This window comes from Cupressus sempervirens, chromosome 6 (genome assembly GCF_028749045.1).
Source record: "Cupressus sempervirens isolate cs-2001-9-10 chromosome 6, ASM2874904v1, whole genome shotgun sequence".
Classification (NCBI taxonomy): domain Eukaryota; kingdom Viridiplantae; phylum Streptophyta; class Pinopsida; order Cupressales; family Cupressaceae; genus Cupressus; species Cupressus sempervirens.
Window position 1 is genome coordinate 655,282,929 of NC_143123.1, and position 13,436 is coordinate 655,296,364.

General features: G+C 36.6%; 1 protein-coding gene across 1 annotated transcript in view; it reads left to right on the plus strand.

The window, feature by feature from the left end:
* The window catches only part of LOC149553899 (NADH dehydrogenase ubiquinone complex I, assembly factor-like protein (DUF185)), an 87,398-nt gene that overhangs the window by 54,826 nt on the left and 19,136 nt on the right, over window positions 1-13,436 (plus strand). Inside the window, exon 8 of the mRNA XM_089789245.1 lies at window positions 5-236. Coding sequence (XP_089645371.1) covers window positions 5-236 — 232 coding nt within the window. The remainder of the gene's footprint in view (window positions 1-4; window positions 237-13,436) is intronic.

The window sequence follows — 13,436 nt, forward strand, 5'->3', positions numbered from 1 at the left end:
ATAGTGATGGTTTTCGTTTTGTACTATCACGGGAACCAACAGCTGCAGCTAAGCTCTACTTAGCTAAGCGCTTTAAGAGATTATCCCCAGATGAAATAGCTAAGTTGGAGCATGTTGAAGTTTGCCCTCAAGCTATTGAATTAACAAAGAACATTGCAAGAAGAATAGGGGCAGATGGCGGTGGAGCTCTTATCATTGATTATGGACAAAACGGAATCATTTCAGACAGCTTACAGGTGTGTGATATGTATAATCCATATTATAACTTCCATTTCCTTTTTCTAGCATTGTGTTAGGGAATGTTCAAGGGGACATTTCTAATTTTTTTAATATTCTGAGGAGTATGTCTAGTTCTTTATTATGTCAGAATATATCTAATTTTTTATGGTATCAGGGAATATTCAAAGCATGTAATGCAAGCATCATATCAAAAATCAATATTTATTTCACTTTTGGGAAATGGATTTAGTGCTTTGCATTATATATGCTTTTAGGTTATGAGATGTTTAGTTTTTGTATCAAAATTTTCACGCTTATGCATATTTATTGCCTAATTCCTATAAGCCAAGTTGGTATTTTGGGTATTTTTCCTTTCTCTGGGTTTACTAGCTTGTTGTTGCTATTATAACCATAATTATCAGAGTGTACACAATCAAATATAAAACACAACTAATAATTGATAATTCGATGTCAATTGTAAATTTTTAAAGATAAATCAAAATGGTTTATTAATGCAACTGTGCATGGAAAATCAATGCAACTTATCATATTGGTCTTTTATCACGATCTTCAGTATAATTGGTTGGTTCACTGGAACCACAAGCAGTGTTAGTGCCACTCCCACAAGTTGCACTATGCAAAGTCACAACCTGCATCCTTGATTGTGACTTTACAAATTTGTGCAGTACAAGCATCTAAGTTGGGATGCACTCGTGCTACATTCCAGTGCCTTATTGTATCAAACTGCTTGAGTGAGGGAGGCATTAGTTAAGATACACAACACCAACTCCTCTTCCTTTTTTGTTGCCTACTGGTTGCACTTAACTGAGTGGATAAACCAGTATGTTCTCCAATTGCGCTTTGTGAAGAGAAGCTCACTGTAAGAACCCCTGCAGGTTCTAACTTGACCACTGTAATATCCCTTGTAAATCTGATTGCAATCTGAATCTCAAGGAATATTATCAAATATTTAGCTTACAATGTTTGAAACCACTGTTATGAAGTTTCGGATTGTCTTCTTTAAGTTCGTAGGCTGCAAATGAAGTTATTGAATGCTTCTGACAATGCAAGGTTGTTATAGAAATGATATACTAGGTGTTTCAGACCTTTGACAAACATATGCATGACTAAATTAACTATGAAGGCTAGTTGACATTAAGACCAACACTTGTCATGTATTCCAATGTACACCTACAACCACTAGACATTTAATTAAACAGTTGACATGCAAACCTTTATTTAATCAAAGTATTCATAATGCATACAAATACCAATTCTGATGTTTTGAAATGTTATTACAAAATTACAGAGAACCTGGTAATGAAATGTGGGCCATGTGTCATGCAAAATGCAAAAACTCTCCAATATATATGTTGCAGCTCTCTGTAAATGTCCTCCAATTTGATGCCAAGGTTGGAAACATTGATTTGAGACACCAATCATCAATGAATGTTCAATAAGTCTGCCAACACTGCCTCTAATATTTAAATCACAGCTTGTAGAAGACTGCCGCTTCGCCTATATAACCTGTGGCCACTCTCCAATCTCAAATGTTGAACCATACACGAGTTGCAATCTGCACCAATTAAAGCTTTCTGTCCTTGCAATTAAATCTGAAGCCCTATGCTGAAATACTTCTCACTATTTGATCACAAATGAGGCACTATTGATAACCCTGAAACGAGTCACCCAATAATAGCAAGTATCAGTGTGTCTTTTCTTTTCAACAACTTAAATACTTGTAGAACTCTGAAGAATTCACAATCCTCCAAGTCTGAATAATGAAACCCTTGGTCCAAATTTCTCTTCAGACATCAAAAGCAAATACAAAGTCATGAATGAATCTATTTTCTCTTGCCTTGGCTTTTTTAATCATACTTCAAGAGATATCTTCACAAATACTCTTCTCATAACGTAAAAATTACTTAGCTTTTGGAACCATTTGCTTTTGTTGCAGTTTAATTGTAATATGCAATTATAACCCCTTTTTTTGTGCTCAATATAAAATATACTTTATTAAACACTTATATCTCCCTTTTAAATAAAGTGCACTTAAACCATAAAGTTATGATCTATCTGGTCCCTCACCTTCTCCATCCCAGCCCGAAGCCACCCTCTGATCCAACCCTCCCATCTGTTTCTGGATTCAATACATAAGTTGATTGTTATGAATAGGGCCCTACGGGCAAAAACTCGGGTAGGCGGGAGCCAACAGAGTCAATATATTATTGTGATTCACTTTATTAAATGACTTTTAAGTCATTAAGTGGCCTCGTTGATATAAAGTGAAAGCATAACTTTATAATTGCACTTTATAATTAACTATTAATAAGTATTACTTCATTAATAATTAAAATAACATAACTCCAAAAAAATCATTTTTTATTGTTTCCGTCTGAGCCTGAGAGTTAACCATTGTATCTGTCGTGCATCCAAGTGCTTACTAGAAATAGTAAGGGCCCCTCTCTAACATCCACTGACTTTCTATAAATATTAAGTCCCTGAAAATGAGCCAAATGACAAAGCCTGCTAATACCAAGTCTAGGCGCACTGCCAAAAATAACAACATGGGCGTAATTGACTTACTATAAATAGTAAGTACCTGAAACTGAGCCAATCACTGTGCACACCATGAGTTTGGGTGCCCTTGCTGGACATAGCACCACCTCAACAATGACTTACTATAAATATTATGTCTCTAAATAATTGCATACTATATCTCAACACTGCCAACAAGCTATTTAGACGCCCTGCTAAAGATGGAAACTCTGACTTATCCAAAATAGACACTCCCTATAAATAGCAAGTGTGCCAATTTGACTCAAGTGAAGAGCAATTCTGGACATCCTAGATCAGTGAGTGGGAACTGGTTGCTGTCTTTGCCAACTAGACCTTGTGAACAACTCCATAAACTTATGAGGGTCAAGAAATTGGGTAACACCTTGAGAGTTAACTTTCACGAAAAATGGGACATTACACTCAACTTGTTTAGATTCTAGATGTAGTCAATTCAACTTCTAAAATTATAGTCGCCAAATAGATCTTAAAAGAGTTAAAAAAAATTCAAAATACAAATATAATGGCAAGACACTTTCTGACTTTAGGTAAATAATTTCTTGGTAATGGAGATACTACCATTCACGAGTGTTGTTCTTGTACTTTGTTTCAAAGTAGGTAGAATATTATAATGTTTCTTTAATGTTCATCTTAGTTAATTTTTAGTTTACTAGATAGTTTCTATTTTTGTCTTTAGTTCATGATTGCTCTTAAAAAAAAGTCATCTTTGTCTATATACAGAGCTTTCGTCTCCTCAATTTAATAACAACAATATTGATTTATCATAACATGGTATCGAAGCAAGTTGATGGGATTTCATAAAATATGGTGAATTTTCTAAGTAAAATTCAAGCCTTTTTTGATTAGGAATATTTTTCAGAAATGCAGTTTTTGATTTTTTGAAATAAAAATCATTAGAGGTACTTTATGAATTTATGTATAGCTCCTCTTCAAAGATTTTTGCTGAAAATCGTGAGCCTGTTTGAGAGGTTTGATTGCACACTTTCTTAGTTTTAGCAAAAGTCTGATTTTTGAAGATTGCAAATGCTTGCATGTGCTTTTTGTGAGTTGCACGCACTTGCATGTGTTGTTTTGTAGCATGAAGGTTTCTCTGTTAGGTTAATAATTTTTTCCTCAAAGATTATTTGGTGGGTTTATAATTTTTTCTTCAAGATTTTTCTAGTGGGTTATAGATTTTTTCCTCAAATTGTTTTTCATGGGGTTTCATAATTTTTTCCCTTGAAATTATTTTGATTGGTTTTGATAAATTTTCCCTTGGAAAATTTGTGATGGGTTTCAATAAATTTTCCTCAAATTATTTGTTGGGTTTTACCCTTTTCACTCAAAAACAAAGTTTGTGTTCCATTATTTGTGCCTCGTATTCTATTTGGTTTTGATCAAATTTTCACCTCAAAAATCATGTTAGGTTTTGATCAAATTTCCTCCTCAAAAGCTGTGTTGGGTTTTCATCGATTTTTCTCCTAAAAACGATGTTTTGCAAACTTCAAATCATACTATCTTGCAGTGTGTCTTGGGGCATCTGTTTACCGTATGGGGTAAATAGATTAATGCATATAGACAATAAACAAGAACATGTAACAACAATACTCCTTTTATTATTCACATATATGCCGAAGAGATTACATAATGCTTACAATGGTGATTACAACAATGATCCAAAGTTGTACATATACCATTTCGAAGAACCTTCTTGAAGGGGCCCCTCGGCTACATAACAATTACTGACGATATCAACCCATCAGCTACACAATATTTATCGACGACATCAACCCGTCGACTACACAATATTTACCGACGACATCAACCCGTCAGCTACACAATGTTTACCAGCGACATCATCCCTCAAAAGAAAAAGTCATCTCTGGATGACAATTACAAAATATCCAAGACAGATTAACAAAACGGAATACATTAACTGACTAACTACAACAAGATAGATCTGTTTCTAGTACACTACTTTCACATTTGTCCCGTGCCTGCACCAAACTGGTCTCCAAACCACGTTGCATATGTAGCCTTTGCTAACACAATACTGTCTCCTTAGTCAAGCTGACCTTGATAGCCACTCGTGCCGCTTTCTCTTCCAACTCCTGGGTACACTTAGCCAAGTGTCGCTCTACTGCCCTCAACTCCTCCCGAACTCTCTATGCATCCTCCAAGACAACTTTACGTCCAACACCTACTCCACGTGCCTCAAAGCGTATCACACCTCTCGAAAGGCTTGATCTATTCTCTCCACCTCTGGTACATAGACACTCCATGCCTGCAGCAGCTCTAGGTCTCATCAACTGGTCACACTTCCCACGCTTGATCATTGAATTGATTGGGGGTCTAGGGGGCATTGCCCCCAGCGAGGTCAAGGGGCAGCGCCCCAGGAGCGCTCCCTGTCGCGATATAGGGTGAGGTCGAGGGGTAGCGCCCCCATCGCCAAGACCAAATTAGCACTCTCAAAACCACACAAAACTCCATGGAACACACCATTTTTTTAATTTTCTTTCGATCTCACACTCTTTCTGACAGCCGCTTATGTTTCCTACCTGTTTGTCTTTCCCTTCCCTTGGGCATTATACATTATTTATTATGAACATTTTTTATTTGTCATTTTTTTTTTTTTGGCTCCTTCCTCTGCTCATTTGCTATTGTGCCTCTTTCATCTGTTCTGCCTCTCTATCACTCTTAACTGCTCTGATGCTTTTGGTTTCTAAGCTGAAGATTAGTGCCATCGTTGCATCACTGCTAAACTTCACACAAAACACCCCTTGCATTCGTTTGACGCGGAATGTAGAGCCGCGAAGGATAGGAGAAAACAATCCATGGGAGACAGGAAACCATCCGCAGAGGAGAAGGTAGCTGCGGAGATGCCCGTGGAGAAGCATAGTCGTAGAAGCCAAATAGAAGTCTGCGGAGCAAATGATGTCCGCGGGAGTGAGATGAAGCTGCGGAGACCAGGGAGTTGCGTTCGTGGGACACCTTCCGTGGAACAGGTGTGTCCACGGCACACCCCCCGTGGGAAGGTGTCCGCGGAACTCCTCCGTGTCTACAGAAAGTTCCATCTTCGCTTCTTTTCTTTCTCTCTTTTTTCTTTTTTCTTTTTTTTATTGGTTCATTTAAAAAAAAATTTAAAATCTTTTCTTCTTCTTTTTTCATTTTTTTTAATATCTCCCTCCAGGCTTCGTCATTCTTCGTCGACAAGGGAGTCATTCTCGCATGGTATATCTTTAACTTTGAACCATTGATTGCTTCTGGTATTTCTTTCCTGTGCAATGTCCAGAGCTTGATTGCTCCGTTATCGACTATTTCCCGTATTTGTTACAGTCCGATCCATTTGACTTTAAACTTCCCTGGTTTGATTTCGTTCCGTCCGCTATACTTCAACACTAGTTGTCCCGGCTGAAACTTATTCAATTTCAAACGCTTCTCGTGCCATATCTTCCATCTGTTTTGTGTAACTTTCGTGGCCCATTGTGCCTGTAGTCGTCGCTCATTTAGTTTATTTAAATTATACCATCCCTCCCTCAGACTTTCCATATCTCCAAGCTTGTTCTTGGGACTCAGTACCATGAATTTCGTCAGCTGCCACTCCTTGTCGTCAATAGCTGTATTCTTGATTTTAGAACCTTCACTCTGTATTGCTGAAGTTTTTATTAAGCCCTTACTCTTTGTTTCTTGTGCAGATCGGATGATGTGTTTTCCTTGCTGTCGGCACCTTTCTACTAATTTCATGGTGCAGTGTAACCTTTTCTTTCTGCGCGGTCTGTTTATCGTGTACCGGACGGTGGAATCTTTCCTTTTGCTGCCTTTAGCTTCAGCTGTAATCGTCTTTGTTTCTTCCACTTCTTTGTTATAGCTCGAAAAGAGTTCGTAATCCTCCATCTGCCAGTGGAAAAGGCTGTTCACTGAGTCTAGGTCATCCTCATTTGATCCTCCTAATCTCAATACTCCTTCGTCCAGTTCCATTCTCTTCTTTCCTTCATCGTCACTCTCGCCTTCACCTTCTGAGTTTGACAACGCTGCCTCGTCAACTACCAATTGTGTGTGTAGGTCAATTATGAATCTTTTGCCCCTGCGCTCCATTGATAGGGTATTTCATTTCCAATCATGTTTTACTTTTGCTTGCACTAACCAATTCTGTCCTAGAATAGCGTCATATCCTTTTCTTTTCAATGGGATGACCATGAAGTCCAATAAAAATGGTTGCATTCTAATAGTTACCGGTTGCGCCATCAAGGTTCCCAACGGTTTGATCCTGTGCTAGTTTGCCATGAGCAACTACAATGTTGGTGGCTACAACGTAGGTTGTCCTAACTTTTTCCATACATCTTCTGGTAACACATTCACGTTTGACCCTCCGTCCACAATTGTCTATTAGAATAGTTCCCAGAATGCCCATCTCGACTACTGCCGAATGCCTTCCCATTGTGAGTTGCCGTCGTTCCACTACCGTCCCTTCTTGTTTCCTCTGTCACTTTTGAAAACGGTGTCATATTCAAAATGGCCGTCTGTAATTGGGGCATTGTGAGAAGGTCACTTAATTTGATCGGGACTTCCATTTGCATCACTTGCCTTATTATGTTTTGCTTAGTGTAGTTCCTCGTTGAGGTACCGGTAGTGTCCTTCAATTGTGATTTCTTCGCCTGCGTTGCTTTCTTAATCTTTGCCTGCACTTCTTCCAATCTCTTCTTTTCTTCCGTCGGGTCGGGGTACAATTTTGCTTGTTTACGGGTGATTGTCAAGACTTCTTCGTCCGCACCAATGCTGATCAAATTCACTCCCAATTTCGGGCACTTGGCATCTTCATGATCTCTAGGACCGCACCATCTACATAACAACTTTGGTGCGTTCGTTGATGTATAGTTCCGTGCGTAGTGGCCCCACAAATTGCATGCTCGGCATTGAACCATCGGGCGGCCGTTTGCATCGTACTGAATTCGACTATGGCCCCCATTATTATTGTTGGTATTGTCATTTTGCCCTCTTCTATTATTTCTGTACCCACCCGAAGTGGCACTATCACTGTTGGTGTTTCCGCTCACTCCTGACGCGGAAGCCTCCTGTGTCAAAAGCACTTGTTGATGTCCTCTTGTTTTCATATTGAAGGGGTATTCTTTCGTGGAATGTCCCATAATTTGACAGATCTCACAGAATTGGTTCTTCGGACAGGATCCCTTCGTGTGACCTTCTGTCTTGCATTCTGTGCACCAAAGCTCGTCTCCCTTTGTCTCTTTCTGCATATTCTTAAATTCCTTCATCATTCTAATCATATCCTTCTGGAGAGCTTGGACCTTCTTGCTGCCCTTTTTGTCATCACTGCTATCTTTTTTCGAAGACGCATCATCTGAGTTGGATGAGCTACTTTTCTTTTTCTTTTTTGGTTTTCGTTCACTCTCTAAGTCCATCGCCCAATTGTATGCTTTGGTGTATGATGATGGCAGTACAATCTTCATTTTCTTCCTTAACTCCAAGCGCAGTCCTTCAATGAACCATCTCTTCTTCAGCCCATCTGTCGGCTAACTTTCTATTTTATTTATTAATTTTTTTAGTTTCCTAGCATATACACAGACTGTTTCATTTTTCCCTTGCTTTGTGGTGCAGATCTCTGCTACTATCTCATTGTTGTCCCGCAATAATTGAAACTCGGTGATGAACTTCTTTTTAACTCCCGCCCATGTAGTTAATTTTTGGGGATCGGCGTTGGCAAACCAATCAACTACTACACCCCTTAGAGTTGCTGGAAATTGTCGGACCCATTCATCTATGTCGGTTATGCCATTCGCCATCCAAATTGTTTTACATGTCTTACAGTGTCTGATTGGATCAGTTGTTCGATCACCATCAAACTTTAGCAATTTCTCCTTTGGTCTTGCCATTATTACTGGATTTTGTGTACGGGTGTTGTTCTGTACTGTGACATCGACGTTGTTCTACATTTTGACACCGACGCTCTGCACTCCGACACCAGCACTTTGCAGTCCAACATTGACACTTTGCTCTCTAATACTGGCGCTTTGCACTCTTACATCGGCGCTTTGCACTCCAACATCGACGTTGTTTCAGACAGTCGTCTTATTTCCAACAGCTGCGATACTTGGTGAAAAAGGGTTTTCCTCAAGTGAAGTTGTTCCTTTCGGAAGTGTATCACGAACGAAGAGTTCACTCCACGCTCATGCTCCTTCAGCACTTCGAGCCGTGCGAGTTAATTCCCTTCTGTCTGGATTCTCTTCCCTTGGCATATATAGGTTCAAAAATTCCTCTCTTGTTTCTTCCACCAAATTCAACCACTATCGAGTCTCTTCTAACAATTCCTCGGTGTTTCGGTGTTCGTCGGCAATCTGCTGAAACCTCCGTCTGCGCTCGGCCTATTGTGCCAAAATTAAAAGTTCTTGTGCGATGTGTATTCCATCTTTTCCCTTTATCTTATTTCTATCCTTGTTAAGCAGATTTGGCATTAGACTCTATTCCTCTGCCTTTGTTCCAGGTCCATTGGGCAATGACACCAAATGTTTACCGTATGGGGTAAATAGATTAATGCATATAGACAATAAACGAGAATATGTAACAGCAGTACTCCTTTTATTATTCGAATATATGCCGAAGAGATTACATAATGCTTACAATGATGATTACAACAATGATCCATAGTTGTACATATACCATTCCAAAGAACCTTCCCGAAGGGGCCCATCGGCTACATAACAATTATCGACGAGATCAACCTGTCAGTTACACAATATTTACCGATGACATCAACCTGTCCGCTACACAAAATTTATTGACGACATCAACCCGTTGGCTACACAATATTTACCGGCAATAGCATCCGTCTCATCTATAAAGTTTGGAGGGTTTGTTGATTTTTTCTACAAAATCGTGGTAGTTGTTCTCGGTATGTTTCTAGCTATAGGGAAGGGCAAGTTTGTTATCCAACGCCGGGTTGGACTTTTGTGATGATTTTTGAATAGAAGATTGGTTGATTTTGATGAGAGGGTTAGTGGCAAATTCATCTTAGTAGAATAGTTATTGGCAGGGTCTTGTCTCTTGTTGCAGAGCATTCTAAAGAAGGGAGCACCCTTCTCTATTTTTTTTTTTGGATGGCTTCTTGATCATTAACATTTTGCAGATCTGGGGAGGGTCTTAGCAGCAACTACAAAATGTTTTGGAGAATTCAGGACCAAAAGACAACAGTTAGATAATGACCATTAAGGGAGGGTATTAGAATATTATAACGTTTCTGTAATGGCCATCTTAGTTAATCTTTGGTTTTTTTAGGTAGTTCCCATTTTCCTATTTGATTCACAATTGTTTCTTTTAGAAACATCGTCTTTGGAAATCTATTTAAGAGCTTTCGTCTCCTTTGTTTAGTAACAAAATCAACATTGATTTATTATGAAAACAAAGAGCACTGAAGGTCCGAAACAATGTCTTGAAATATAAATCCTCACTTTTGCTTGAAACCATGTCATCTATATTTGGATTAGGGAAGATTTTTGTGAGTACCAACTTGTAACTTTCATTGACATAAACAACTTTTATTGTGGTACCTTTTTGGGAAAAGAAGGTATCATAGTGCTATAACTCTTAATACTTTAGGGGTCAAAGAAAAAGCTACGGGTTGTAAGCAGTGTAATAGGCAATCCTTTGGCGCTGCCTAGTCTTGTCTATATACTATTTACCCATAGAAGCATAAATCATTTGGAGAATAAATTGGCAAACTAGAGTAGGATTTTTTGAAAAAAAAAAGGAAAAATGGGTGAAGAATTGAGAAAATGTGAGATTTTTGATAAAACATGAAAAACTGAAGAAAAATAGTCGATGAATACTTTAAAGATAAAAACATCAAAGGACATTCCCATAGCATAGCACTTGCACAACCTCTTGTTTTATTTTGATCTTAGAGGTCTCAAAGTTTTAACATTGATTTTGTTTGTATAAATTCCAATCAAGCTATGATTTGAAATAACACCAAAATATGATGTTGCCTTTCGAAGTTTTCAAAATCAGAGTGAAGCTTTCTTTGTAAAGTATTGCCAATAAGAGAAAATATTCATATTCATAGAAGAGAATTCTCTTAAGCTCTTTTTATTATATATGCTCAGCAAACAATTATGTACAAAGTTGGTTTGATATACACGTGAATCAATATACACATTTAATACCAAAACAAATTTATATATGTTGAACTTAGAGACTGAATTGCATGAATTATTTAATTTAATTTTGAATAGAGTTTTAAATAACTAGTGATCTGATTAATCACAAGAATTTATATGTCATGATAAAGCCTAAAATGATTATTGTAGGATTCTTTGTTTTCTGCAAAATTAAATAAGGCAAAACTTTGTTATCCTGCTCTGCATCATATCGCAACAAATAAATAAGGAAGCTTTGTTACAGTCTTCTTTTGTTTCATATTGCGACAATTTAAGATTTGAGATTTATACAAACACAATCAATGTTAAGAAATAAATAGTATCAATCAAGATATACAATATTTTTTGTTTGTAATTGTCTATCTCCCATGCTACTCCCGAACTATACTACACTTTGTGACTTTGCAACACTTTCCAACCAACTTTCCCAGTTGTGTATTCAACGTCACATGTTGATTTCATAGAAAATCATGTCACATTTTTGCGGGTTTTCATGTTAGCATTACTTTTAAGGTTTCTACTAGTTTCTTGCATTCTTTGCCAATTATCTATCACATTTTTCTGATTATTTGTGTAATAGATTGCAAAAATGTTGAAAGTAGTTGACCAAAAAAACCCGATTTTTTGAGGAATAAATTGTTTCACACCATCTCCCAATCTATTCTATTAATATATTAATAGTCAATAATAATATAAGTTTTGAAACAACTACTTCATGTTAGTTTTATTATGATCAGAAATGAGACAAAGCGGAAATAACAAATACAATATTGAACACGATGAATTATTCTGGGAGAATCCTTTAACTTGAGTAAGGAAAAAAACCAGCCACAAATATATTATAGTGTCCCCACTATTAGGGATAGCTTGGGACAAGTAATACCTGCAAAATAAAAGTCATAATTTAAATAATAATAAGTCTAACTATACTATTCTATTCTCTATCCTAACCTCGACCTTAAAGACGTCTCCACATCAGGATTGCTAACTCTGCCGAGGATCTCTAGGTCCTGTTGAGGATCTCTAGGATCTCTCAGTTCTTGCACCATTCTTGGTTACTTCTCCATCTTCTATGGAGTGATCCCTTTAAGGTCCTTTGTGGAAGAGATATCCTCTATCTACGACCCTTATCACACATGCATATGTTACCTTCAATGGAACATTCCGTTCTTTAATAATATCACCCCCACTCATGTTGGTTAGATGGAGAGTAACTTCACATAACGACATAAAGGAGATGATGTCATAGTAAGATCACTCTATTCCCTCGAGAAGGACTCTCTTGATCTTAAATCTTAAACTTCAAGTCATGTGTGTTATCCATTTAGAATTCCACCTTTACATATACATAAATTCATTAATATAATTAAACAAATATAACTCATAAACATACCTTCCTTAGCTTCCTCTTTGCTTGGTCAATGTGGCTCTATCCTTGGTCGACCCTTCAATGAATTCTTCCTACTAAATTATCTCACTTCTATATTTACATTGTTCTTAAAAAATCATTTCTTTGCTATTTATAAGGGAAAGATAAAATATATTTTTTGTTTCTTCTTTTTCAAGGGTCACAACCTTTCACAATAACAATCATTTGAAAAGTCACAACACTTCATAATTATAATCCTTTCAAAAAGTTACAATACTTCATAATTACTACCTTTTCAAAGAGTCACAACCAATCATAATTACAACTTTTTTTGAAGAGTCACATCCTTTCATCATTGCAACCTTTTGAAAAGAAGTCTCTTCCTTATTTTCTTCTTATTCCTTTCCTCTTTCATAAATCCTTTTTTAACTCTTATCTCTTCTCTTTTTCCTTCCCCTTTAAAATAAACTCTCCTCCCTTTTATATCTTAATTTGAAGGAGTCACGTCTCTTTATTACATATCTTTTGGCTTTTCATTAGATTTAATTAATTTATATTATTCTATATTGTATTATTTATTTACTTATTTACTTTGTGTTTATTATCATTTATTATTAAATCCTGTTTAGAAAGGCAACATACTTTCTACAATATTCTCTTGTATTTCAATTTATTTATGTATTTATTCATTGTAATTTTATTATTATCTTATTATTTCAAATATTATACTACATATTATTTCATTAATAATAGATTTTATATATATTTAATTATTACTTCTTATTTTTTATATTTTAATATTAATTGTAGTATGCCTTTGTCATCATTATTTATTTAATAATATTGTATTATCTAATTATTATTAAAATTCTATCTTAAAATGGGGATATGACATATATTTGATGAAAGCAGAAATTGTGTCAATTTGCCCAAACACTAGACTAAAGTAAAGTAAAGATCATAACACCTATCAATATGTGGATAATAATAAATTGCTTAGTACAAATCTCTCTTCAAACAAAAGATATCAATCCGAATAATATATGCGAATTCCTCTTGGAAGATATATCATTGTCTTTGACACTTCATTGTCTTGATGTTCCAAAGTGAAGACCCTACATTGC